The sequence below is a fragment of the Branchiostoma lanceolatum genome, chromosome 10 (assembly GCF_035083965.1).
Source record: "Branchiostoma lanceolatum isolate klBraLanc5 chromosome 10, klBraLanc5.hap2, whole genome shotgun sequence".
NCBI classification, from domain to species: Eukaryota; Metazoa; Chordata; class Leptocardii; order Amphioxiformes; family Branchiostomatidae; genus Branchiostoma; species Branchiostoma lanceolatum.
This window is the reverse complement of record NC_089731.1, coordinates 4044350-4070247: the sequence shown is the minus strand read 5'-3', so window position 1 is coordinate 4070247 and position 25898 is coordinate 4044350. Positions and strand designations below refer to the sequence as shown.

The window sequence follows — 25898 nt, the reverse complement described above, 5'->3', positions numbered from 1 at the left end:
TGCGTGTGGATGGTGTTCAGCACAAGGGACAAATGCGTTAACTTGGGTCTACGGACACTGTTCAGCACCAAGGACAGGCATGTTAACGAGACTGGTGGTGTTCATCCACCACCAGGGGATAGGCATGTTGGTCATGTGTGGGTAGTTTTCAGCACCAAGGACAGGTGGGTTCATTTGGGTGGATATAAAGAACGGTCGGTTTATTTCCATCATAATGATTGTATGACAACGGTGACAGAAAATAATACAAACAAATTGCAGGAAACAGAGTTGTTTAATGCATATAAAATGTGTGAATGATCACATTGCAGGAAAGTACATGTCAACGAGTATTACAAGAACACAGCATATAAAGTTCAAAACCTATACAATGATATGAAATTAGAATCACGTGAAAGACAAAATCAAAACATAACATCAGACACATAAAGTGACATGATATTTGTAGATTATTTTCCACATGGCGGGATGACGTGCAGTGTGTCCTGGTGCCTCTGATGCCGGACGAAGTCTTGATTTGAACCATTCCTGATGTACCTCCGCATCTTCTATAGATACAAAACAGACAAGCTGTCAGGAACTCAGTACAGCATACGTATGTTAGTACGAGAAAATATCTGAATTCTCATACTATGTAAAAGTGCGCGTGTAACATCATAAAGCTGATGAATACACTGAAGCTGATAAATACAAACAATCTACAATATCCTTAAGAGGAACGATTCGAAATCGACACTTTTCCTCTCTTCCGATGACGATGTTACGCCTATATAAATTTTAAGAACAGTGGACATATTGGCTGCCTACATTTCTCTCTACAACAGCGTTAAAAAGGCCTAACAGAACTGACCTTCACCATACTTGATGAAAGCTGCAACGGAGTGGTTGTCATCGGTGTACCCCGCACTAGGCCGCGTCCAGTTCGAACTGGTATGAGCCATACACTCTTCTTGGCCTCCGTCTCCTCCCTATATCTATGTACCTACAACAAGAAAATGTGTACCATGCGTGTGCATGGACATTATGTGTTGGTGAAGGCACATGTATGTGTATACACGTGTGTGCGTGCGTGCGTGGGTGTCTTTTTTCAATAAAAGATGAAAGAGTCACATTCAATAACAAAAAGACAGAGAAACGCAGTCGCCCCGCTTCACTCTTCGTTCAAAGCCACTTTCGCTCAGCAAACATTCAACAAATAACATTCAACAGTTCACTATCAACACCATACGCCACATCTTTACCACCTGGTGCCGTTGTCCAAGAGCTGTTTGCATCGGGGGTTGGAGTCAGTGAAGCCGTCAAGTCTGTAAAATGAACATTGAGAATCTTTAACTGACTAGTTTATTTTTCAAGTAAAGACTATTGCTTGCAACAAGTTGCAAAAATATCTGAGATCTTGACTCTGCATTAAATGTTACGTTGACTTTTCAATCATCTTATCATTAGAGGTAACTAGATGGGGCTTGCTGGCTGCTGGCTACATTATCATACAGAAATCTTTATGGACACGACAAAAGTACAGCGACTTTCGTAAGGTCTTCTACAACTATACATGCAAACAACAACAATGGGATCCAAAATGATTAACCTAGTACGTACAAGTATAAAAAGTATATGAATACTTCAACATGCCGAGTTTAACCTATCACTTACACTACTAGTTCTAAGATCTAAACAATCTTTGATATGTTGATGAAAGTTAGACATCCAGGTAGTAAGATACGCCAAAAATAGTTACTCAAGCAACTGGATAAAATTTTGAACCAGCCAGATGTTTCACACAGCATCCGCTGTCTTTTGTCAGTAACTGTTTGCATAGTTTGTGGCCGCGACAGGAAGCAGGCTAGCAGGCAAAGCGCTTAAACTGCCAATCAGACTTTCTTACTGCAATCTGTCGTGTTAGTCCAATCAACGCAATGGTCCCCGTCATCGCACTGCCAGGTGAACGTGATACTTCGACTACTGTTGAATTGAAAAAGGCTCCCCGTGCATTCTGTAGGACCAATTTGTAAGACAAGTTTATTTTTTATTTGTTCCGGGAAGGTTATTGATTTTCAGATGTTATTTTTTCCCTCACAAAACTGCGAATCAGCTGCCACAGATTAAACATTGAAACTTGAAGACATAGCCGCATTCAAATGTGTCGATATTGTAATCCATATATGGCAGAAGTTGATGTTTTTTGAGACAGTAAATTATATACAAATTATATACAAAGAGAGATCCGAACTTTAAAGACTGATACAACCAATGTTTCCCTTCATGTATTTCATACACCTAAATAATAACAACAATTGTAAACTTCTAGTTCAGAGAAACATTTTGATTATGAAACATTCGTACCTCTTTATTTTGAGCATCACAAAGAAGCGAATAGAAGACAAAATCACTTATTAATCAAAAGATTGGCCCCTTGTGAAGTTGGTTAGCTTAACTTTTAGGTCAAAACGATAAAGATTTATGTAATTTACTTACCTGCTGGTGTTGTAGTAGCTGAAGATTGGACAGTTGTCGGCTCTGTTGCATTAGTACTATTAATTTGTGAAGTTGAGTTCAAGCTGACCAATGTTGTGGTAACAGGTAAGGTGTGATCTTCCGCCGTTGTGCTCGCTGCAAGGAGGGAATTGTGTTAGATGGAAAAAACTAACGTTACATAACACAAGTACCAAATTTACTTTTGTTTGTTCAATTACGTTTGTTAAATTATTTTATGTTTTTGATAGTGTACTTGTGGACTTAGGTTAAACAACATAACATGGTATTTGCATATACGTCAATGATGGTTAGGCATATAGATGAAATATAACATAACACAAAAAATCAACCTACCGGATTAACTTAAACTGGATTTAAGTAATTTGGTTTGATTGAAATTCAGCGGACAAGTTTTATTAAAAGGATGGCTGCTTCCAATAAGCTGTAAGATTAAAAACCACACCAAGCATGCTTAGGCTCTCTTTCCACAATAGGCATTCGCTGAGCGACCGTATGGTGACCATAACTAGTAATATTTCCTGTCAACGCATGCATTCAAATAGGGGAAGGTTTCATAATAACAATTCTAGTTGACTAAACACTTATAAGTTTGCCCCAACCCCCACTTTGAACTGGATCAGTGTGACCCTTGATTTCACGATTGGATTATGATACATTATGTTCAAGTATGATTCAAATGACATTACGATACATACTTTATCTTAAAATCTGTTAAGAAATCGGTCAAATCTTTTGTTACTCATTGGTCGCAGCCTTGCTCCACTGAAAAGAGGACTTAAAAGGGAAACTAGAAAGAAAATAAGATTTGAAGCCAATGTTTGGAGCCGCGGCAATACGACAAGCACACACACGACATACGCAAGCTAGCTGAAAGCTCTGACTGACATATAGAATTTTTCTTACCGCAATTTGTCTCGTCGCTCCCATCACCACAGTCGTCATGATCATCACACTGCCAGTTAGACGATATACACTGGCCATTGTCACATTGGAACAGGCTCCCCGGGCAATCTATAATACAAGTAAAGCATCTTTTTGCAAGGCAGTATATTCAATTAGAGTTCCACGACCTTACACCTTCGCCAAATAATGTCACATTTTCGACTGACGTATCATAAATGTTTCTCAGTGCTTATATATATCTATGTCAATAATGTCCTCATCTGGTACCAATGACACAATTGGCCAAGTCTGAAAGTCTTTCTGAGCAAATAGGGGTATTGTAGTAGCCTCTAGCAAATAGAGTGAATTCTATGCTAAGGGAGTCGGCTACAGAGAGAGGGTCAAATCTGCAATCCAATCCAGACCCTGCAAGTGAAACCCTGGCAAATATTCTCCCTATAGCCGGCGTAGTTATTCTGGTAGAGAATATATAGTTTTGTAGTATTTTCTTAGCAAGTATGTAACCGAGATCCTCATTTGCATGGCTGATGTCTGTTAAATGGGCAGGATTTCAAATATCTTTAAATTTCTTCTCTTCTTCAGCTTCAAACTGTAGTGTATATTTGATAGTTTGAAAATATCTCGAAAATATCTCTTATGTCAGAAAACCTTTGACCTAGGAAATGCAAATAGGATCAAAAAAATACAGTGGACTCAGCAATAATTCATCACATGACTACCGGCTGCTGGCCCGTACATGTACCTCTATCATTGCGGCCCCCCTGGCTCAGTTCTCCTAAAAGATCGCTAAGACTCGGACTTGCTGAAGTTGCTGCTGCAGATGTGCTTCCTGTATAAAGCAGCATGTAGTACTTGGGTTATACAACGTCAATTAGGAACGCATAACATTAGAGAGTTATTTCATATCATATATACAAATTAGACCCGTATTTGCATGTTTTGTATCTGGTTCAATATGGCATGCATATTTTGTGGTATTTCATCAATGCCCTAAAAAGCACATGCATTGGAAGAATAGAAATACATGTAGTCTATCCATTTTTCGCGGAGGTAACTATATATCGAAAAATACACTACTAATGGAAAAACAGGTTATGTCGATTTTCAAACTATCGCATTTCAATTCGCCTCTTACCGTCCTCTTGTGAAGGGATATATAGTGTAAGATGTGGGTCTTAATGTGTTGCCATCCTATACCGCACGAGGGCGCGGTTACCTTTGATCACTATGCGGTTTTTATTCAAGAAATGAGTCATCAACAATTAAACCAAATATCACCACAGGTCCGGTCATATTCGTCGATATTGCATTATTTGCGTTGATTTTATGATAGAATGGCAGTAGTCAAGAGTCTTCCGCAACATTTTTCGTTGACAATCGGATTTTGTACGACACGTACATGACTATCCCACTTGTGTTCCTGATTTCGCTATCGTATACCTGTCGTGCGACCGTACGACGACTAATGTGACAGGGCCATTCCAAAGCATTCGTAACTAATTAGAGTAGACAATACCCATTGATTGGCAATAAAAAATATAGAAGTCCAAACTACCCTGCGAATAATGAATATATGAAATGTTGGTTTATCCGAGCCTCTACCAGGCCCCGCGGGGAAAAAAAAGTAGAAATTGGCCAAATAGAGTGAATAGTTTGCTAAGGGAGTCGGCTACGCGAGGTCGGGACCATTTACCATACACGATACGCCGTACAATGTAGTGTCATTTTGGACGTTTACATTTGCGGACTCAGTCTCTGTGACAACAACAGTCGTCGCTGCCTTGACGACACTGTCAGCAGTTCTAGGTTCACCAGTTCTGTATACGTTGGAATTACAGGTGAAAGCATCTGGGGCGCGGTTTATTGAAAGTCTTCTTTCAGCACGTATGTCAAGTTGTTAAAATGATTTTAGGCCCCTTTTTAAACTCAACGTACCGTATGGTCGTATCCATTTCACCACACTTAAAGCTGTACAAACATTGCACAATCGGAACTCGGTCAGCCAAGCGACAAACTACTGCAGCTTTTCAACTTAACTCTTCTCGCATTTTAGCCTTGTCATAGTTCCACCTCAATTTCATTTTTTTTTACAACACCAGTCTACATATCCTGGCCAATTGATCACCTGATAGTATATTGCTGGTCAGGATCAAAAGTTTTCAAACAGTGCTCTTAATTGAGGTAGAGACTGCAGCAATATTTCTGTGGCACTTCGTGTTTCCTAGCATGCACAGGTTGGATCTAACAGAGTTCTGTAGCTGTGTGTATACTTTTTGTAAAATTCGCCTCATCTATTGAAGTCTCAATTCATTTTGATTTAGGTATGATCTTTGACACAACTCTGTGCTCTAGATTAGTCTGACTTACCCGTTCAGAACTTTCTTATCAGGGATTTCTTGAAACGAGAAGTTTCAACAAGTACAGCATTATGTTTAGCTATATGTTACAGTAGCAATAGCGACTGGGATTAACGAGCCACCATATATGTAGTTCGTCTAGACTAATTATAGGGGCCTTCCTTTCTTTGTTCACAAAAAAGGAAAAGAAAAATGTAGCGACGAACTCAAGTTATGCAGCTTGTACCCTCGTCGCCACTTGTACAGCATGGTAAACAAGATATTCAACAAAATACGAGACAGGACATAAACTACCAATTGATGAAATTATGATATTTTATGAACAGCAAGCAATTGGACTGAAATGTATAAGACAGACTATGACATAAGGCGTAGTCACATTCCTATCTCGTACGAATTTTGGCGTAGGGTTTTCCTGAGGTTATGACATCGACAGGACCTTTCATTGGACAAGAACCTCAATTCCACTAGACGGCGCTCTCGCTGCGACCTTAAGTGGGCTTGTGTGATCATTGACTTCTTAATTGGAATATTATGCGAAATGTTACAAGTATGACTTAAAACTGAACAAAACACAGAAAGCGTGGAAAGATTTGATTTTTGTGCATAGAATGAGCGATCTGTCAAATTTCAGATCGCAGCGAGGTCTCCGTCCCAATGTGATCGGGGTATTACTGACCTTGTAATGTAGTCCGCGATGTCGCCGTCTGCCCGGTAATCTCCACTGTAAGATGCACGAGCAAGGAAAAGACAGTCACAGTGTTTCGAAGCACTGCCATCTTCAAACGCACACCTTGCAAGACGCGTCGGCGTCGAAGCGTCGGTGAGAAAGACACCTACAGCCCGACTGTACTACCTCTATAGTCCACAAAAAATTGTTCGCACAAACTATATGATGAATGAAGAAACGAACGAAAATCCTGATCAAACGAATCTATAAAGTGTGCGTGTTCTGTAAAACCGGATGAACAGAGTGAATGTCTGGCCTGGTGTTTTCTGCTCTCACTACCGTTGCCATAACAACCAAGTGCGTCTTCCTCCACGGACTCGCATGACTGTACCATAATACACCACTTAACATGGCTAACTCCACTGCCATGTAAACATCTACTGTAGTCAGAACTTCAAAGTGGTTAGAGGGCAAAGTTTTATGCCAATTTCTAAATTCTATTCGCCTCATGTCTAGCGAGACGCATGGGCGTATCAAATGGTATAAATGACGTCAGAGGAACCATGGCTTTGAACATGCCCCATCAGGATCTTAGACACGCACGGGATGTAACAATTATCAAGCTTTATCCAAATCCAACTAGTTGGTCTTACTTGTTGCTTCAAAATGGTTAAAGGGCAAATCTTCTTGGCAATTTTCTTATTTCAATTCGCCTGATGTCTAGCGAATCCGCTCGGACGTCTTAAGTGGTTTAAATGACAACGGAACCATGGCTTTGACATGCCCAATCAGAATCTTAGTCTTAGACAACACATGAAATGTGACATTCTTCGAGCTTTGTACAATTAATTGAGCTTGATTGTTCCTTCAAAGTGTTGAAGGGGTGAAATTTCATGGCAATTTAATTCTATTTGCCTCCTATTTAAGCCCCCGTCACATATCAACAATTTTGCTCGGCCGACTCGTCGGCGAGCTCCAAATGGCGATTTTCGGCCGAAGTACGACCGACGTCCTGGCGATTCTGCGAGCTTCGGGCGATTTTTCGGAGCTCGGCCGACGTTCGCGGGTCATTGGAAGCTGCGCTTAAATTCAGCGAGGCCTCGGCGACGATTTTTGAACTCGCACAGCTCATCAACAGTTTGCCCGTAGCTCGCCCGAGCAACGCCCAGCGCTCGGCCAATATTCGGGCGGGCATCCGACGATTTTGGACCCTATTTTTGGTCGGCCGGAGGTCGCCCGAGCTCTTCGGCCTCGTGCGAGCCTCGCACGGGCTTTGTACAATAATCGGACGACCGTCGTCAGTGTTCCGGCCGACTCATGATAAATAAGGCGTGCTTCGGGCGAGCGTTGTACTGGTATCGATGGGCGCATGGACGGGCTCCGGCCGAACTCCTTCTTGTTTATATATAAAAGGTAACGACAGTTTAGTTTATGACGTAAGATGATAGATGATACTGTAATATTAACTAATACTAATATCATCTTGTCAAAGAATGCTGCCAAACCTTTCTAATGAAAGGCAATTCAGTTGCAAAGTTAAATTTTCATTGAAAAAAACTTATCATCAATGAGATTTGGACACCGAAAACAATACCTGTTTCGTTTTTGTTATTGTTTTGGATGTTTCAATTTATATGTCAATGAACAGGGGCTTGACTTCTGAGGCTTGACTTGACTTCCTGAGTTTTTCCTCCACAAAACGACTACTAGTATTTGAAAGTCCACTGAGTCATTATAGATCTATGTTTGTCGGCCGAGGCACGCCCAGGCGTCGGCAGGGCGTCGATAGGCTTACCAACGGTCGGCCGAAGCTCGGACGGCGTTCGCCCGAGCTTCGGTCGATTTCCGTTTGGTGAAAATGTTTGGATCGGGGTTAAACGACTGATCTATTGACTTTGTGGCTCCTGAGCTTGTATTTGGATTGGTCTATAACAAAATTCCTGTCTGTAGTATTATTTTCAGTGTGGCCGTCCACTTCACTCATGCCCTACAGATTTGCCACAACTCAGAAAGTAAAGTTGGTCCAAGTATGCGCTTGTTACCAGGTCAGTTGATTCTGACTTCGTCCGTGTCCAAGAGATGGTACCGTCTCATGAGGTATTTATGATTATTAGTGTTTGACGGACGTCGCCCGAGCTCCGTTCAATTTGTGACGGGGCAGGTTTTCAGCGAAAAATACGGTCGAAGCTCGGGCGATTGTGAAATTCGGCGAGCTTCCGGCGATCTACAAAATCGGCCGATGCTCGCATGAATTGTGACGCCGGCTTTAGCGAGTCTACTTGGGCGTCTTAGATGGTATAAATGACGTCATAGGAACTATGGCTTTGACCATGCCCCATCAGAATGTCAGACAACACATGACATGAGCTTTAACATTCATCCAGCTTTGTCTAATTACCCGGGCATAATTGTTACTTTAAATTGGTTAAGGGGCAGAGTTTCATGGCAATTTCTTGATTCTATTTGCCTCTCATCTAGCGAATCCACTTGGGCGTCTTAGATGGTATAAATGACATCATAGGAACTATGGATTGGTAAATTGCCACAGAGATAGCGGCACACATAAAAAAGGCCAGTTATACTCGTTTACAAACATAATGGGCATCTGTGCATTTTTATTTTCATATAACACACGTACGGACAAAACATGTACATGTGCGAGTATTCAACTAGACTAAAGTGTTATTGTAAATGCTGCAATCACCAAGAGGAAACTCACCTGTCCATTGATAAGAAATTTAAAGGCCAGTTATACTCGTTTGCACACAAAATGGACATTTGTGACGTTTTATTCTTATATAGCACTGACAAAACATGTAACGTTTATAATACGAGTATTCAGCTGACGTTATTGTAAAGGCTGCAAGCAACAAGAGGAAACTCACATCGACAAGTGAACTAATCTTTTGCAGTTTTGCCTGTGACGTTTTTGCAAGGTTTGAAACATCATTCCAGGGTTTGAAAGGTAAGTCACTAGATGTAAATATAATGGCAATTTGTTGTAGCTTTCCAGGCAGATGATTGCAGTCGCAAACCATCAATACGTTATGTCATCAGCCGCAGTGAATCTGTGAGAGTCCTTGTAACAGCACCACACCGGTATCGTCTATGTCTTTATCGGGAGTCAGTGACAACGTTTTTACGTAAATCTGTTCTTCGTAGTAAGAGTGTCGGTCTTGTGGGGACCGAACTGCTGTCTCGTCGTAGTAGTAGACGAGATTTGAATTGTTCTTTCTGGAGGGAACAAGCTCGTACACATGGACCCAGTCGCAGAGATGCAGCATCATCACCACACCTGCAAAATAAAACATCGTGTTAAGAAGTTGATGATAACCATTCTACATCCGAACATGAAAGGTGGTTAAAGAACACCTAGGCACCAAATACTAGTACATTGACCCAGCTAAAGAGTTACAAACATTAGCCCAAGCTGCATATGTTCAATTTTCCATAATGAGTACATGGAATTATATTGATTATTTTAAAACTCGCGTTTAATGAAATTCAATCCTTACCAAATAGTCCTGTACTTGGACTGAACTTTGTCTTTTCACACAATCTCGTAGTGTTGCAGAAACGCGCCAATTCCGTCGCGATGTCCTGCCCAAATTTAGGCCTGTGTATGAAAGGCAAAGACCTGTTCGGATACGTCTTCCTGAATGTCATCACGTTGGCGAAAGCAAGATAGGTGTCTTTTTTAACGTCTTCATCGCGTGGTTCTGAGTTTATCCCGTCCATGTTTCTTATAACCAGTGTCCCGTGTGTGAACAGGGTGCTGTTCTTACTCCAGAATTCCTCCCGGCAGTGTCGGATAGGGATGAGTGTGTTGATCATACGAAAGTCCGTCCTGTCGCCGACGAATTTCTCAAACTTGTGCGTGGGGGCGCAGTTGAATCTCAGAACGGCATCGTGGCTGTCTGAAAGAACAAAAATAACAAATAATGAAATCCTGGCTAGCAGGCTGTTTTTCGTTTGGAAAAGGCCTAAGTATGACTTAAACAATGCCAGTGAAGGGCATTAACGAAAATTGCAAAGATTTGGTTTGATTTGAAACATGTGTGTACTGGTTTTTATTGATTAAAGGTAGCTCCCGGATTTATCGAAAATATCGTTGTGTTAATGGATCAAATAAATCTGTTCGGACATGCAGCTTGTACTTTTCAGTACAAACGTGGTATGTTACACCATGAGACGGTTTACCCATATGCAATACAGACACACAGGCGGGTTATATTCTTGATGTGTGATCGCCCATTTGAAGGGACAGATCTCGGAATGGCTGACAAGACATTGGGGGATTTAACGACAATCACAAGTTACTTAGTCGGTAGATTTGATCTTAAACATGTACCATAGCTACTAAAATGTCCGTCGTTTACACTTATCTATGACGTAACTATAACCACTCCAACTCACCTATCTCCTGACCGTACGTGTGAAGCCTCAGGGCGTGGCTACTACTGACGACCGCGCACGAGTTAAAGTGCACCGACTTCTCCAGACTCTCTTTTGGCAAAAAGGCACTGTTTTTATCTCTGAACATCTGTTTTCTTGTGATGGTGGAAAACGGAACGTTCTTCTTCAGCTGACACAACATTTCTCGTCGTAATTCGGAATCTTTTTCTACTTTGTGTTGATTCATTTTTGTGTGGTTTGTTGAAGAGTTCCTGAATGCTCCGACCAAGATGGCGTTCCTAGTTTGAAAAGGCTGTCCAGCGATTAACTGCTGATGCGTGGCGGTTTGTAGCACTGGAAGCTGGAGTTGTTCATTGTGCGTTGATTTGTCAGGATTAAATGCAACCCCTGTCATCAGGATACCATAGATCATTACACAAACACACAGTGCAGCAGCGAAGAGAAGTAGTGTCGTTTTCGCCATGATTTGTTCCGGTGATTTCCCCTCTTTCGGACACGTCACAAAGGAATGTCCGGGAGATATAAGAGCTGAAAACAAGCAGGTAAACACATAAAGAACCATGGAGTATCGATGGATAAAAGTGAAATAATCTTTTATACATATTGATAAACAGTGGAGACATATGAAGGAGGTGGGAAACGATAAAAGTGCAACGAAGAAGGCTCAAAAGTCCATCCTACGTAAGAGCTGTTAAGCTACGAAAAAGTCGAGAAAAGCGAATTATTGACAGGCCCGCAATTGTTTTACACCAAGTATTACTAAGTATGGGCAAAAACCTGTACGTAGCAGAACGATACTTTTGAATAAAGACTGTGGGCTCAGGCGTTAAAATCAAAAGTCTCACGGTGCAATTATCAAGATTGCAATCTCTTGTGTCCTTACAAATTCTGAATAAGTGATCAGTGTCTATGGCTCTCGCTCGGTCTCTACGTAAACCTAGAGTAGATTTGCGCCTATACCGCGTATATTCAATGCCAATGAGGCATGGATCAGCCAATATTTGCTTTTCCCGGTAACGGTTGAGTCAAGACTCGGGTACAAAACATTCCTTGCCTTAATGTATTTCGTAATGCATTTGCACGTCAACGAGAATGTACGGTTGTTTTCAGACGAAGCCATGTCAATAAATACTGCATATGCTTTGGTCAAGGCCAATAATGGACGGCAACCCGTATCAAATCAAGATTACAGAATGTTCTTCTCGCCCTGTAAGCCCCCGTCTTGTTTACATCTGGACGCCCCAATATTGTAAACATGTTGTAGCTACCATTGTCTACTTAGCACGTTAGCACGTTCATTAATTTCTGTACCTATTTCAAGGCTTCACCTACGTTATGCTGACAAGTAATATGAGGAAGGCTATTAAAACGTCTTGATCGGCGATTCAACAGGACAATCACTGCTGATATTGACACGCCTTTGGCGACATTAAAGTGTACTATTGGTAAGAGCTGTATACTTAATTTGAACACTTTTCTCAGCTCAACGAATAGAAGGAGCTCTGTAACAATCATGGTAAGTTTTAGCGTAGGTCTCAAATATCTCACAGTTGATGCAGCTGCTTCAGTGCAATATAAACACAGGGGCAACGTTAGTTGGCGTAAATGGCGGTGTCTTTCTACATGTAGTTCTAACGGCGTAAACAGCAAGAATGAAAAGAAAGAAAATTTTTAAAGACATAAACGTGACAGTTAAAACGAGATACCATATCTTGCCTAGTCGACGTTCTGCCTAACAGAAAGGGCTGATTTCTGTACAGATGTTTAGTAACTCACCTGTGGACAGGTCTGCTTTGGACAACAGGTATCCAAACCGTAGTGCGCATGCGATGATCAGCTAGCCTGGATAAAAGCCTTTTTAGCTTTAGTAGGTACGCTCGCTCCTCCCGGCTTGCATGGGAGCGACCGAGGCAGCGTATACGTACTAAAGCTGGAAAGCCTGGCATTCTGTTGCTAGAGATCAGCCTGACGGATGCTTGGATTTTTCTAACCCGATATCGATTAGCAAAAACAAAGCATTGATTAATCGGTGACAACGTCAGCTATCAACAGCAACTAGACACGACGTAACAGAGGCGTGTGGAGGTTTTATTTTACTGTGTAGTTCTAAACAATTTGGTATCTGATGCATGGCTTAGTCAACGTTGCATCATCATCCCGTGCGTTGGATACGGTTTCTCTTTCGACATAACTATCTGGAACCTGTATACGGGATATTATCCTTTCATTGTATATACGCGATTACTGCGTACGTATACCTGAAGCCCCCCCCTCTTACTGGACCTGCGGCACGCTGACGGCGTCGCTGCGGCCGATCGAATTGATAAATCACTCAACGAATTTCATCGACTAAGAACGAATAATTTTAAGCTTTGTGTGCTTTGTTCTCTTTTTGGTCATACTTGTACATTTTGAATGATATTCCCATTATAAAGTCAAGGGTAACACAATTCCAGTTTAGGACGCAGCGACGCCGCCAGCGTGCCGCGGGTCCAGTGAGAGGGAGGCTTAATACACCGTACGTTCCGGCGACGTGCTTTAAGAAATTCGACAATAATGATAACCTCCAAATGTGAACGCAAGACAGTTTTATTATGACATTCTTAATTCTTGCCATAAGTATCTACTAAGATAGGAAGGTTACTATATTTCTTTTGTTAAATCACTTAAATCATTTCCTTCCAGCGGTTGGATGTCGATTACGGGTGAATTGTATAAATGATATGCAAGGCAGATGACGCTATAATTATAAAGATACACAAAATTGCTCTTATGAATCGCTTGACACTAGTGGCGGAATCAGTCGCATTGAGTCTGTGAAAACCCTTTCAACAGCACCACGCCCGTGTCTTCTATGTCTTTTTCGGAAGTCAGTGACAAGGTCCTGACGTAGACCCTTTCCTGGCTGTAGGAGTGCATGTCGTGAGCAGTCCACATCGTCTTCTCGTCGAAGTAGTACATGAGTCTGGAGTCGTCTTTGTTGGAAGGAACGAGCTCGTACACGTGGACCCAGTCGCAGAGGTGTAGCATCATTACGATACCTTTAAAAAGAAAATGATGCATAAAATTTATGGTTACGGTTACGGTTACATGGTTACTTGGTGTGTACAGGATCTTTCTTATTTTAATCACTTTAATCACTCAACTCCGCTCAAACCAGACTTGAAAACTTCCTCCACTCCACCCTATCTTCCATCAGGGACTGGATTTCCTTCACTTCGGTAAGTTTGTGTCGGTACAGGATCTAGGAGCGCATGTTTGGGCGAAGTGGAGTGAAGGCTTAAGACTTTTCACGGTTTGAACTGTGCATGGCAATGTGATGTATTGTGGACAATACTAGTATGTCAACGTTGAAGGCCTTTGAGACATAAACAAACACGACTTGACATATAGTTGAAATGTACTTTTAAGCATGGTCTTTACAATAAGTTAAGGGCCTTCAGCGTTGATCTCACGCATGCGCAGTTCAAACGGTTAAACACCTTTTTACGGATCTTTAGGGTGGTCCCTACAGTTAACTGAGTAATGTTCCAAGGGAGCTCTTACAAAATCATAACAAATATAGAATCCTACCAAGTATGCCCGAACTTGGCCGCAGCCTTGGCCTGTCGCACAGTCCTGTAGTTACGCAGAACCGAGCCAGTTCCGCCATGATGTCCTGTCCGAACCTAGGTCTCTGTATAAAAGGCTTGGCCCTCTTCGGGAACTTCCTGCTGTATTTGACCAAGTTGTCGAACGCTTGGCGAATATGCTGTCTAATGTCTAACGAGCCACGCGGTCCAAAGTTGATTCCGTCCATGTTTCCGACGACCAGAATCCCGTGTTTGAACATGGTACTGTTCCTGCTCCAGAACTCCTCCTGGCAGTGCCGTAAAGGCACGAGAGTGTTGATCATCCGAATGTCCGTCCGACTGCCGACGAACTGCTCAAAGGTGTCGGTGGGAGCGCAGTTGAATCTTAGCACTATGTCGTGGCTGTCTGAAAAAAAGAGAGAAATATATCCATTTGATATTCGCTGTTCTACAATACGGTACAGTCCACAGTGCAGGATGTTGGCAAGGGACTTTTGGGGGTGTTCTAAAACTAGTAAATCGTATTAGGGCCATGGACAGTGTAGATAATATTAACATCAATCACAAAAAAATAGGAATATCGTGGAAAATGTAGAGGTATGATGGAAAAGATAACAAAACACACACAAAGCGTAGAAATAGTAATTTTTCATCTAGTATGAAATTCGTCGGGTGCTCTGTCAAATTCTAGGTCACAGCTCGGTCGCTATGGAATGGGGGTATTACCTAGATACCGAGCTGTAGCTAGTACGACTCACCTATCTCCTGACCGTACGTGTGAAGCCTCAGGGCGTGGCTACTACTGACGACCGCGCACGAGTTAAAGTGCGCCAACTTCTCCAGACTCTCCTCCGGCAAGACTCCATTTCGTACATCTCTGGACGCCTGTTTTCTTGTGATGGTGGAAAACGGAACGTTCTTCTTCAGCGCACACAGCAGTTCTTCTCTTAGATTGGACACGCACGGCATTTCTTCCCTTGAATTGTATACCGTGTCTGCATCGCTTGGACGAATTCCTGTACGGTTGGACAGAACTTTTTCTGATGTCCCCACCAAGATGGCGCCATCGCTTCGTTGGGATCTATTGACTCCTTGGTCGTTAAGTAACGGCTCGGGAGTTATATTTCGTACTATTTGAAGTTGATGTTGTATATCGTTGACGATTCTACATGTCGCATGCATAACCCTGGCTATCAGAGTATTACCCAGTATCCCATACATCATGATACAAACGCACATCCCAGCACTAACGAGTAGTAGTTTCCGTTTGGTCATGACGTGTGTAGATGGGAAAGCAACGTTTTCTGAGCAAACTGAAAGTACTTTACCTAGCCGATGTTTCGGTGACTGTCTGTCATCTTCCTCGGGGCAATATTGACTGGTTATACTTCGCAATGCAGCTAGGTGTCGCTGCTGCAGTGTAAAGAATGCGGTCCCAAACGTTACTGGGGTTGGTTTTCTGATCTATACGTACAGCTTCCTTAATCCAACGACTGCACCTGTTGTCCTATCTGCCGTTTGGCTCCGTCCTAATCTAGATTGCAAAGTTGTTTCTTGTAACTTTGTCTGTCACTGCTGATTTCTTAATTCTCAGCTTCCCTCTTCTGTGCTCTTCTGTGTGTTCCAGTATATATGTAGCTGTTGTCTATCTTCTTACGTTGTGTAGAATTGCGTCATCATGAACCGTCGAGGTCCACAGCAGCATAGCTGAAATCATAAAAAACTTTAAGTCACATAATGATATGGCGCTACAGAAATCGTTACTATTACGATTAGCTGTAGATATTGTTCAATGTGTTATGAAGAAACTCGAAGATTACATATTCCAGGTAAAACTTGACATGCTGTCTAGTATGGGCTGCTAAATTAATCAAAACTGCAAATATACAACCGTTACCTAAAAAAAGATAAAGACTAGCATTTGTTTTGCGTTCCGGCATCATTCAATACAAAACAGCCCGAAGTCGTCGACAGCACCGTATTGGCACCCTGGCGTGTGTACAGAATTTAACAGGTACATTTAGTCACCTAAGCTTTATCTATTGTGTCCCTCGTTTAGAGTTACAATGGCAGAAAGCAACCTGGCAGTACGCTTGGCAAATATACCGTTGCCTCGATGTTTTGTATGCCATTTTCAATATTTAGATACCAAACTTAAGGTAGTCTATCTGTGGTGTACCGAAGAACCATTTTAAGAGATATAGATTTATGTCAAGTCGGGCCGAAAGCGCCAGTGAAACATGCATTCGTTGTCTTTAATCCATAGGATGTAATTCTAGTCTTGCCGGCCATCACAAGTCTCTGTGGGTAACATTCTGAGAGCCCCTACAACTCGAGCATGTCACGAGAAGGCAGTTTGGTTATAGCAAATACCTTCAGTTACAAACAACTAAATGGTAAGACGTTTAGTAAGTTGATTTCAGAGGTACTCTTTTTAACTCTGGGAAAGCTGCAACAATTTATCACATTTTAAAACTAGTCAGTTATGAAGCGTTTCAAGCCTGGTAAGACAACAACACTGACAACTTAACACACCTTTGCTGTCACAATGATGTCAACCGTGTGGCAAGCACATGTATATAAATATTTTAATTATATTGCCAGAGAGGACTTAATAATTGTCTTCAAAAACCCCAGGTCTTTTATCTACGAGGTGCAAGTGACAGGTCACGGCAATCCAACAATGTCTGCCGTGCATCGTTACTTTACTAAGAATCAAAGACGATCGAACTTGAATGAAGGAAGGGGTCGGAAAGAAGAACGTTTTTAAGGCCTTTCTTGTAGATGTAAAGGTTTGTAACACAGACATCAAAGAGTGCGCACACAACACCAGATTTGCTGGTAAACAAACAGCACGGTTGTGGCTATGAATGGACTCTCTTAGCCATGCTGAAACAGGTCAGGAGAAAAACACACCCTACAAGTTGAAGACAGAATGCTCTGTCCCCAAATTGTCAAGGTAGGAGAGTTATGTGCAATTACAATTGTGAAAAAAAATGTGTTGCTGGCGTCTTCCCACACCCAATAGCTACGTTGTTCACACTGAGTTAGCGACTCACCTGAAGAAAGTGGACAACTCTGCCGACAGGTCTGGCCCGGTCAGCTATGACGAATGTTATCATAGTTGACCCGTGTGTAACTACTACTGCGCATGTGTCGATCGCAGTGTTTGCACTAGACACAATGCGGCTGATACGGTCACTAGTGTCATGATATCTACTAGAAGTGCAGTTTTGTGCATCTTTAGAGCATAATAGAATTCATTGAATGCGCCAGTGACCAACTTCCGATAAATCTCAGGTAATAGTTTAAAGTGACTTTTACATGAAGCAATACAGTAACCTACTTTATTGTATTGCTGAATATTTTTAGATAGTTAATAACAAGTGTTCAATGAGCGAGAACGGCGACCGTTTATAAATAATGAACTAATTGTGATGATGTTTCACGTGTGGAAGTATCACTAATGCCGTATTTCAAAATGGAGGCAAATATTTGAGGCAATACTTATGGACAAGATGAGAAGGCAATCAAATGTTTCATGGTCTTCTTCTATCCAGTCAAGCTGGTGCCATAGCATGTGTACATGTACATGGTGTATCATTTATGAACTGAAGAACTGCTCAGGCAACTATATCCTTGTCTACATTTCATTTATTTACAGAAAAAACAAACATGATAAGGCATTGAATTTGTCAAGATATTAAAGCCATGCTATGATGCTGTATAATTGTGTTCAATGACTTCAATCTAACAGCAAGTAAGGTTTTAAATTATCTTCTCTATCTACAACATGTGCAAATTGACACCATGTGTCCAACTGGCCTTCCAAAACGGCAAGATCAGTATACATGACAGAGACAATTGAGGAATGTGACTTGAAAACAGTAAAACAATTTAGTGTGCCCTTTTATTTTTTTAGCAAACCTATATACTATATATATATATATTTATTGATATTCTATCCATTCTTGTGGGATAAGACAACTATATAGCAGAAAATCTGACAAACCCTGTGACTTCTACCTTATATATATATATATACAGCATTGGCATTTTAGGAGTACAATGGAACAAAATACGTTCAGTTGCAAAGTCACTTTCCAAATTTCATACACGACCTTTTCTGAAGCCGTTCATAGCCATCTCAGTCACAGTTTCAGCATTGCATTGGATTGTGGGTAAGATCAAAGGTTACAGTCCCTCGAAAGTAAACAAGCACGAGGGGGAAAGTTGCAAAATATGTTCAGACACAGAATTGTTTACAAATGAGGGACCTTCAACTTTTACCTTATACCAGAATGCATGATGACTGCACATGTGCAGTCGAAATTGTGAGATGGCTTATCTGAACATTATTACTCTGTCCTTTCAAATAGCCTTCTTCTCTATATTTTTCTGAATATATTAACCTAAATTAGTTTTTTTTTAAAGGCATACCTGCCTTGAAAGAACCTCCCAAAAAATTTAGATATCTTTCCAACCTTTGAGGGACCATGGTGAAATATTCTGGCATTTCTAAAGAGAAGTTTGTTCCATGATAAGATGAGTTGGTCCTAGGGCTCCCATAAGTTTACTACTCCCCCCTGATGTTGCTACTCCCCCCCTGGTGCCCAGCGGTCTGCACCCCCCTGCCCCTCAGGGGGGGCCTGGGGGGGTAGATTCTCCATGTTGTTCTGCTCAGCCAGCACCTTGAAGTGCTGAGAGTTCTTGAACTCGGAGTAGAGCGTGAAGAGGATGTGCAGAGACTGGAGCCTGTTCTTGTAGACGGGGATGTCCAGGATGGAACAGATCAGGTCGATGTAGGTGGGAAGGTCGCAGTCAAGGTCAGCTGTTGGCAGGCCAACCTATGGAACAACAGAAGAAGCAATCATCAATTTTAAACAGCAAAGTATCAATTTTGTTCATAAATAACACACACATATAGAACAAGAAATGTCTTCAACATGAATAATAATATGAGCAGACTGAATGACTTAAGGATATCAAAACTGGAAGTTCCACTGCAGTACTGTAGAAAGCTGCCAGGCAGTCCAATATTGAAGTTGACCTTCCAGAAGCTAGGCTGTCCAGAAGCTTATTGAATTTGTTAAGGCAAAAATATCTAAAATGAAATGAAATGACACGGATATATATAATTGTTCATTTCCATATTAACATGAAAATTTTGATACCAAGAATATTTTCAGTTTTGCTAACATTGAGTTACCTTTAACTTCATTCTAATATTATAGTGGTTAATAAAAAAAAAGATATGATTCAACATTTGTTCTCACCCTGTTTAAAAGGTCCTCAAACTCTGGTGGCCATTCCTGCATGAGTTGTTCGATGTCTGGCATACTCTTGGTGTAGTGGACGTTGGGCGGGGGTTTGGAGCGATGCAGCTCGCTGATACTGTCGATCCAGTTCTCGACTGCCTTGGGGTTCTTATCGGCCTGCGCTACACTGCTCACCTGCATAGCTTTGGTCGTGGTCTGGACAAAAAAAAAAAGATGTCAAAAAAACTGCATTCGATTAAAAAGACAACAATTTCTGAGTATATTCAACAACATTGATATAAATCGGTCACGGCCTTACAGTCAATCCTGGGCAGATTTAAAGCCACTTAACTTCATTCTTACTATTGAAGAATGAACATATCTAGCTGTTTTTATTAGTTTAAGAAAAATGCTAGGCTGAAAGGCTCTTCTTCATTCAACTCATCTAATAGACTGACCAATGAAGGACATCATACCATTTATCATTACATTTATTTATTATCTGTACCCTTATGGGCTCTCTTGGAAATCAGCCTTGTTTGGCTGAAGAGACTACCCATGTGTTTTAAGATGAATAAATAAATAAATCATACCTGTTTAGAGATTGCCCTGAGTTGTAAGTCCAGCACGGTCGGATCTGACTGTTTGGCGCACGGTTCGTCCAGAACTGTCAGACCCAGGGGGCTGGGCTTGCTGTCCGGCCGCCCCACCTTCACGAAGGCATCGATGTCACCCACCGCGGGAATGAAGTCAGGGATGAACGGCTTGAGTTTGTGCTCAAGTTCAATAGACTGGGGGGTGTACCTGAAGAATATTTTTTGTCAATTTTTGTTTGTTTCATAAAGACATCTATAGTTAGCCTCTTAAATACAGGGCTTAAGAAATCCAACATGATGAAGAGCTGGGAGAGACTATACAAAATATATATTAATGTCATATGTCAATGTTATGCCAATGATATTTTGTGGCTATGATAGCATGCTTGCAGTTTTCTTCTTCTTTTTTCATTAGATGTGCTTAAAGCACGTCAAGTACTGTTTTAAACTTTAGCACACTGAAAACAAAATGTAGCAGAACTGAACAAAACAAATACAAAAAACAAACTATGTACGCACAACAAATAAATTTGGAACCTTTATACCATGTTTTGTAAGATCAATAGTTATTGGTTGTTGCCACACGTATTTATTTGTTAGTGTATGTACACCAGGCCTGTATTTTCTAGTTTCATGTTTCTGTTTTGTATCTTTTTTTTTATCTGAATAAAGTTTGAAAAAAATTATTAAAAAAACAACAAAAACAAAACAAACAACAAATAAGAAGCCCTCACCTTGTGATATACTGGAACAGATCCTTGATCTCTGGTGTAACGGCCAAATGATCGTAGTCGGCGGGATCGTACGCGCCCTCCACCTGGGCATGTTCATCATCATCATCATCGTCATCACCGTTAGAGGTGTCTGAGTCATCATCATCATCATCGTCTGGGGACAAGACAGGAGTCGGATCATTATTATCAAAACTATAAAGTTTTAACACAGCATTAAATTGATTGTCTTGTTCTCTGGCATTTTAAGGTGTAATTGTGCGAGAAATCTTGAAAAAGATCTGATTTGAGATCTGACTCCACAGGTTGAAAAAGAGCCAGTGTACCTCTCGGAAGATCCAAAAAAAAGAGCAAACTTTTTTGTTGTGTGTTAAAAGCCAAATATTTTGTCAAAAGGTTGAAAAAGATGCAGAAATAAAGATCAACTTTCAGTGAAAAAGAGAGACACACAAAAGGGACAGGCTGTATCAGCACTCTGATAAAATGTTTTTATGGATTAAGTGAATCTAGGCAAGATTGAGTGACAGGAGTCGGATGATAAAACTACTAAGCTTTGACACAGCATAAGTTGAGGGCTAGGCCAATACATTTCCTTAGTTCTCTGGCATCTTAAGGTGAAATTGTGAAAACGATCTGATTTGAGATCTGCCTCCACGGGTTTAAGAAAAGACGGAGTACGTCTTGGAAGATCCCAAAAAGTGACAAACTTTATTTGGTGTGTGTAAGCCAAATATTTCCCCAAACAATCAAAACAGATGCTGAGGGATCAACTTTCAGTGAGAAAAAAAGACACACAAAAGGGATAGGCTATAGCAACACTCTGAGACCACACAAAGGAATATATGTTTTATAAAATCTGATAAAATGCTTTTATGGAAAGTGAATTTAGGAAAGATTGAGTGACAAGAGAAGCATTGACCAATCAATGTCACATACCTTTAACTTAAGGCCCAAGTTTGTAGCCATGAAAATAAAACAGATGCAGTTTCTATTGGAACGGAGTAGTTCATAGTTTTAATTTTTCTTTAAAATGTCTTCTTAATTTCTACTGTGTAACAACTGTTATATTGTACGTTTTAGCCTGGTAGCATTCAAGTGTACAAGTCATGTATATTGTGAGCTTTATCCACCCACACATAGAAAAATGTATTCTCCTTTTCTGCAACTTGTAAAAAAACGTAGTGTTGTATTTAGAGCCCAGGTCACACCAGTTGTATGTTACTCTAACTTATCTGGACAGACTTTTTTTATCAGTCATCACCACATGGATAAGTATTCTTTCTTCAATTTAACTTTAAGAAAAGATTCTAGCAATATAAGGACCCTGCTAGTACCTGAGTCAGTTCTCTGTTGCTGCTGCTGTTGTTGTTGTTGTTGTTGCTGTGCTGTCCCCTGACCCCCCATGTCACGAGGGTCACGAGGGGTTTCCCCAGTCTCAAATTCGTCGCTGTCTGACATCGCTCCTTCTAGCTCTGTGGTAGGGATTTATGGGGTACAGAAAGTTTGCATTACAAAAATGTCATTTTCTTTTAATAATATATTGTTTCCTGACGTTCTTTTTTTCCATTATCAGATTTCCAACGATGTTTCAAGACCAAATACAGAGCCTTTCTTTTCAAGTATCCCTGAAATTAGCCTTGATTTGAATAACATACAGTCTTTTTCACTTGATTCTGCTACAATGTTGATTTTGTAGAATCCGTGTGTGTGTGTGCACATGAAGAGTGTGTGTGTGCACTGCAGTTTCTGAACATTCTGCTTGAGGGGTTGAAGTCTGCTATCTTTATTTCTAAAGAGGGGATTACTGGGTATATGTGTATATATGCAATACAAACAATATAAGCATACAAACAAATAAATACCTGTAGAGCTGCGTGTAGGCGTGGCACTCTCCCCTGGGCCGGGGCGGTGCGGGCGGCCTGCTGGTCCCGGGGGCTGGCGGGGACTCGGCGTCACACCGTACTGACTTGCCACCTGGAAATATTCACCGTGTTGTATTATTACAGCCAGTAGGTACACATCTGCGTAATGAGGCTGTTGTAACATGCTCAAGGCACCCGTCCTCGATCAGGGGACCCCAATTTACGTCTCTTCCAAAAGACAGTGCAGCTCCGACAAGGATACCCTTCCCCACATTCGAACCGGGGTCTCCAACTAATTGGAACCAGGAGGCTCAACTGTAAAGCCGCTACCACATGAGCTACAGGGATATCCCTATTATTCCCTAATATATACAAGTACAGAGAATTGTGAGGAGCCAGCAAGCACAGGAATCTTTGATATGACTAGTAGTAAAAACTACTATTCCATACATTCCAAATCTAGATCTGCATCTGCAATCAGAGGAGCATGAGAGCTTGCGATATTTTGAGCACAAGACAAATGAGTATTTTATATGACTATAGACATACCGCAGCGATCTCCACACAAGGATGGGAATGACACAAGAGAACAGAAATCAAAATACAGACATAAAAAAATTATTTCTATATTAAAAAAAATCATTCTCAACAGACATTCTATTTTCATTCTTTTACAAAATTGGTTTCAGAGAAATTGTCATACAGGCATAACATAACTTTTAAATCAGTACTCGAAAAAGAAAACTGTTATGTACAAGTGAACACCGTCAAAATTATATATCTAAGCGCAGAACATGCAACGTACATACTAAGATACTGTCAGTCATAATATCAGTGCATAAATTATGTATTTGTATATATTTAACGCAATATTACACGTCAAAGAAATGAGGACAACAACAACAAAACCACCACGCTACCTCCTCTGCGTCGGCTACTTCTAGCGACTCGTCGTAATGTTGGTTGACGTGAATCCTGGTTCCCTGGTCGGAGTCAGAGTCATCCGCCATAGACTCGACTGTGGAACTACTCTTCTGTAAACGTCGCCAAGGCACCCAGGGGGAGGGGGGCGAGTTTAAAACACCAGTGCAACAGATATCCTAGCCGCTAGAACTGCTCGCACACGCTCGGATGAAACAAAACTAGCTAAAGCACAGTTTCACAAAGTTTTACCAAAATAGGAGATTCTACAAGGCTTTTCTTTGAAGAAATATCTAAAATCGTCCTTCGAAAAGTTATTGGAGCCGAAATATTTCCGCTACTGCGCATGTGCAGTGATGAAGCACCTGGCAACAAGGGTCTCTCACCAAAGTTTGTAGAGTATACCTCATACTGCAGTTCGGGCCGACGTGGTTGGAGATTAAAAAGATGGCGGTATTTCATATTATGTCATGCTTGGGCCTGATACGGGTGTTCCGGACCGTGTGATAACTATCCGGATCACATAGGGTTCGGAAGGGTTATCACACAGGCTTCCATAGAACATTCGAACGCATTTCGAGCGCGCCAGTTGCGCGGCCGTCGGAAATTCGAATACCAGATTTGGAGATTGGAATCAATGTTGCTACAGTTTCTTGTTCGAGGACACAAAACTCCCTCAACTTCTGGCGCATTCAGCATTGAAATGTGTGTTTTCTCGGGTGGGTATGACCAAGGTATGACATAAATAAAATACAACACGGGGTATTCCGCATCACCCTCGGTCCCAGCCCTCCCGCGGGTCGGATCGCCCTCCGGCCTACGGCCGTCGGGCGATCCGACCCGCGGTCGGGCTGGTACCTCGGGTGATACGGAATACCCCGTGTTGTATTCTATATTTATTTCTTGAAGCCTGCGGATGCTGTGGTTTATGTTTGGATCCTAGCTAGAGTTTGGGTCTCAATCATGTATAACTGTACATGTGCACAATCTAGTCTAAAAGAGTCTTGTCTAAGAAATAATTGGGCTCTTAGAAAGCGTGTGTTTTTATCAGATACTGGATCGTATTCACTTCATGAAGGTCTGAATGCTCTTTACAGTAAGGTGCAGGCAGCCTATTTCTATTTCCTGTCATTCGTAGGGAAAGCCCTCTTATTCACGTAATTCGTACCAAATTTGGCATAATTGCCTTCCCTGATTTTGGGTAAGGGGAAAACCCTGTATAGGTACCCGTACCCGTATACCTGTATAGGTATACCGGTATACCCCATTTAGGGCCCCAACAAGCCAGGAAACACGCTATGACTGCCGCCATATGGGGCACCCAGAACGGCTGTATTTTACGGTCTCCACATAGTGATATAAGACACAAACAGTTGACTATACTCGGTCAGAAAATAGCTGAACAATCATATTGTACGATCTTTTGATTTCTATGAAGGACGGAGTTTTGGAAAATACGGAACTTGCGAAGTTCGTACGGAGCGCCTGTCAGAACGTGCGAGCACCGATCTCGGAGACCTTTCAACTAAACCTGTTCTGAAAAGAAATTATCATTATCTTCAGATGCAATACTCATGATCTGTTTGGCTGGAGCTGCCAGTAAACCTGCGTAAAACCTACAGGAAACGCCCGGTTCTCGATGCACGGAAGGTCCGCCATGACACATGTGCGAACTAGCCGCTTTGATAGACGGAAAGTAACCACTTCAAATATTGCGATACAAACATTACGGCCATTCGGCGTGATTTGTCTGAATATGCCGTGCTCGGTCTCTGTCTTTAGCGTGAGGCGTTACCTCTCCGAGATCGGTGCCCGCACGTTCTGACAGAGCTCCGTACGAACTTCTCAAATTCCGTTTATTCCAAAACTCCGTCCTTCAAAGAAATCAAAAGATCGTAAAATATGATTGTTCAGCTATTTTCTGACCGAGTATAGTCAACTGTCTGCGTCTTATATCAATGTGGAGACCGTAAAAAAACCGCCGTTCTGGCCGGGTGCCCCATATGGCGGCCGTCATAGCGTGTTTCCTGGCTTGTTGGGGCCCCAAAGGGTATACCTATACGGGACCTATACGGGTACGGGTACCTATACAGGGTTTTCCCCTTACCCCCTGATT

The 25898-nt window shown here is 41.6% G+C and overlaps 4 protein-coding genes across 6 annotated transcripts; all 4 read right to left on the bottom strand.

The window, feature by feature from the left end:
- Positions 1 to 257: 257 nt before the first annotated feature.
- Positions 258 to 6743, bottom strand: LOC136443853 (low-density lipoprotein receptor class A domain-containing protein 3-like). 3 transcript variants are annotated; one of them, XM_066441220.1, is made up of 7 exons: positions 6436 to 6741; positions 4142 to 4228; positions 3400 to 3507; positions 2476 to 2610; positions 1886 to 1993; positions 851 to 1304; positions 258 to 548 (listed from the first exon to the last, which is right to left on the bottom strand). In XM_066441220.1, exons 1-6 carry the CDS (start codon positions 6533 to 6535, stop codon positions 1189 to 1191), a joined length of 654 nt encoding a protein of 217 aa, XP_066297317.1. In that variant the 5' UTR covers positions 6536 to 6741; the 3' UTR covers positions 258 to 548; positions 851 to 1188. The 3 variants fall into 3 exon arrangements, with proteins under 3 accessions (XP_066297317.1, XP_066297319.1, XP_066297318.1); XM_066441222.1 differs by lacking the exon at positions 1886 to 1993 and having other exon boundaries at positions 6436 to 6743; XM_066441221.1 differs by lacking the exon at positions 4142 to 4228.
- A 2518-nt stretch (positions 6744 to 9261) lies between these two features.
- Positions 9262 to 11409, bottom strand: LOC136443869 (beta-galactoside alpha-2,6-sialyltransferase 1-like). Its single transcript, XM_066441240.1, has 3 exons — positions 10843 to 11409; positions 9942 to 10343; positions 9262 to 9721 (listed from the first exon to the last, which is right to left on the bottom strand). The coding sequence occupies exons 1-3, from the start codon at positions 11402 to 11404 to the stop codon at positions 9480 to 9482; spliced, it is 1206 nt and encodes a 401-aa protein (XP_066297337.1). The 5' UTR covers positions 11405 to 11409; the 3' UTR covers positions 9262 to 9479.
- A 2232-nt stretch (positions 11410 to 13641) lies between these two features.
- LOC136443868 (beta-galactoside alpha-2,6-sialyltransferase 2-like) lies at positions 13642 to 17576 on the bottom strand. Its single transcript, XM_066441239.1, has 4 exons — positions 17474 to 17576; positions 15173 to 16121; positions 14416 to 14820; positions 13642 to 13883 (listed from the first exon to the last, which is right to left on the bottom strand). Exons 2-4 carry the CDS (start codon positions 15687 to 15689, stop codon positions 13642 to 13644), a joined length of 1164 nt encoding a protein of 387 aa, XP_066297336.1. The 5' UTR covers positions 15690 to 16121; positions 17474 to 17576.
- Positions 17577 to 18050: 474 nt separating this feature from the next.
- LOC136443376 (intraflagellar transport protein 46 homolog) lies at positions 18051 to 24146 on the bottom strand. The gene is made up of 7 exons (XM_066440597.1): positions 23782 to 24146; positions 22862 to 22973; positions 22334 to 22471; positions 21003 to 21156; positions 20266 to 20476; positions 19691 to 19888; positions 18051 to 19261 (listed from the first exon to the last, which is right to left on the bottom strand). Exons 1-7 carry the CDS (start codon positions 23869 to 23871, stop codon positions 19010 to 19012), a joined length of 1155 nt encoding a protein of 384 aa, XP_066296694.1. The 5' UTR covers positions 23872 to 24146; the 3' UTR covers positions 18051 to 19009.
- Positions 24147 to 25898: the final 1752 nt, after the last annotated feature.

Bases quoted from the DNA above. Each gene is read 5' to 3' on its own strand.
- LOC136443853 (XM_066441220.1), bottom strand. From the start codon at position 6,535: ATGGCAGTGCTTCGAAACACTGTGACTGTCTTTTCCTTGCTCGTGCAT. The intron at 1,994-2,475 runs GTAAGTAAATTA...TTGGTCCTACAG, and splicing joins AGCTACTACAACACCAGCAG to AATGCACGGGGAGCCTTTTT. The intron at 1,305-1,885 runs GTAAGAAAGTCT...TTCATTTTACAG, and splicing joins GACTAACACGACAGATTGCA to ACTTGACGGCTTCACTGACT.
- LOC136443869 (XM_066441240.1), bottom strand. From the start codon at position 11,404: ATGGTTCTTTATGTGTTTACCTGCTTGTTTTCAGCTCTTATATCTCCC. The intron at 10,344-10,842 runs GTGAGTTGGAGT...TTGTTCTTTCAG, and splicing joins CACGTACGGTCAGGAGATAG to ACAGCCACGATGCCGTTCTG. The intron at 9,722-9,941 runs GTAAGGATTGAA...TTTATTTTGCAG, and splicing joins TCCAAGTACAGGACTATTTG to GTGTGGTGATGATGCTGCAT.
- LOC136443868 (XM_066441239.1), bottom strand. From the start codon at position 15,689: ATGACCAAACGGAAACTACTACTCGTTAGTGCTGGGATGTGCGTTTGT. The intron at 14,821-15,172 runs GTGAGTCGTACT...TCTTTTTTTCAG, and splicing joins CACGTACGGTCAGGAGATAG to ACAGCCACGACATAGTGCTA. The intron at 13,884-14,415 runs GTAGGATTCTAT...TTCTTTTTAAAG, and splicing joins GCCAAGTTCGGGCATACTTG to GTATCGTAATGATGCTACAC.
- LOC136443376 (XM_066440597.1), bottom strand. From the start codon at position 23,871: ATGGCGGATGACTCTGACTCCGACCAGGGAACCAGGATTCACGTCAAC. The intron at 22,974-23,781 runs GTAGCGTGGTGG...GAATATTTCCAG, and splicing joins AAGTAGCCGACGCAGAGGAG to GTGGCAAGTCAGTACGGTGT. The intron at 19,262-19,690 runs GTGAGAACAAAT...GTTGTTCCATAG, and splicing joins TTGAGGACCTTTTAAACAGG to GTTGGCCTGCCAACAGCTGA.